Source organism: Sphaeroforma arctica, assembly GCF_001186125.1.
Source record: "Sphaeroforma arctica JP610 unplaced genomic scaffold supercont1.7367, whole genome shotgun sequence".
NCBI classification, from domain to species: domain Eukaryota; class Ichthyosporea; order Ichthyophonida; genus Sphaeroforma; species Sphaeroforma arctica.
In genome coordinates, this window is record NW_014033191.1 from 1 (window position 1) to 1,444 (window position 1,444).

At 37.9% G+C, this 1,444-nt stretch overlaps 1 protein-coding gene across 1 annotated transcript; it reads left to right on the forward strand.

Moving 5' to 3' along the window:
• Window positions 1-454: 454 nt before the first annotated feature.
• Window positions 455-679, forward strand: SARC_16113 (hypothetical protein; the record flags this gene model as incomplete). Its single annotated transcript, XM_014289776.1, has 1 exon — window positions 455-679. A coding segment is annotated over one exon (208 nt), but the record flags the coding sequence as incomplete, so codon positions are not given.
• Window positions 680-1,444: the final 765 nt, after the last annotated feature.

The window sequence follows — 1,444 nt, forward strand, 5'->3', positions numbered from 1 at the left end:
ATAACGTGTAAAGAGATATATAGATATATGGAATTTTAGGTATAAATATATACATGAAAATAAATATATACATAAATATACGCATGTGTGCGTGTGTGTGTGTACCTTTATTGTGTACGCATACCCGTAAGTAATCTGTAGCCGCATAAACTTATTCAGAGCCAATCTTCTCTGCCCACGTCCATGCCAATAGCTTCTGTTGATTGGGTCTGATGAAACTCCACTGAGATTGATTTTCTATTAATTTTGGGTGCCAATTGTACAACAATCTATGACCATCTGCGTTCACATACAGCTAGTCAATATCAGGTGTCCTTCCCTCTAGCAACAGCATAAAGGGCTCGATTACTGTTCAGGATCCACTGAAATCAACCCTTTTCTTAATTTTGTATACCGATACCGTTTTCAATTATTTTCGTTCCTCCATACTGTTCATCCTATATCCTATCAACAGCTTTGATGGCTCGGTTCCTGATGAAGCCCCAGTGAAATCGGTAGCCCACGCAATCAAGGATATCAATGAGAAAGCAAATACCTACGTACAGCCCGAGAAACACGCCATGTGTTACCATGGCAACGTAAAGTGTTGGTTTTGCATGGCTGTGCTTGGTCCACGCATGTGGGCGTCCAGCGGTATCAGGCCGTGCGGGTGTGATCATTAAATTATTTCAACCGCCAAGATAACTGATGTTGCATATGTGATCATATGAATCTACGTGTTCCTGAAATTTGTGTTGCAATTGTGATGGTTGAATTAGTTCGAGCCATAGAATCAGTGTCATCAATTAGTTCAGGCTCTCATTATGCATACGGGATTCACATGAGTGTCTGACTGTGCAGCTTGCTAAACAAAGGAACTTGTACGGGATCAGTCATGTTCTCTTGTTTTTTTTGTGGTCAGTACACATCATGCGTTTGCTGATTTCGAACGTGATCACGATTTTGGAGAATCGCACGGAGAATCGCTGCTGTTGTGTCATCGTATCCCATCAATCTTGTGTGCATAAATATATCTTTTTTGTGCGATGGAGATGCCTAAATTGTATATTGCAGTTATTTCTCGGACTACCACATTGGTCATGCTCATCAATCCAGACTCCAAACATATGCTAATAGTTCCAAGAAAATGGATAGATGTCATGCTTGTATCACTTGTACCAGATTTCTTGTTATTTGGGAGCACATCAGCATTGCATCACACCAGTACTTTTGTTCAAGTCTGTGTGTCCACGGAGACAAAACGTCAGCAGCATAAACTTTTAAAATATTTGTTGTGTTATGTGCGATCCAGACTTACTACTCCTACTATATATATATATATATATACATATATATATATATATATATATGTGGGTGTGAGTGTATGTGTGTGTATGTGTATGTATATATATTTATTATATAATATATAGTATTTTAATTTAAATTATATATATACATACATATA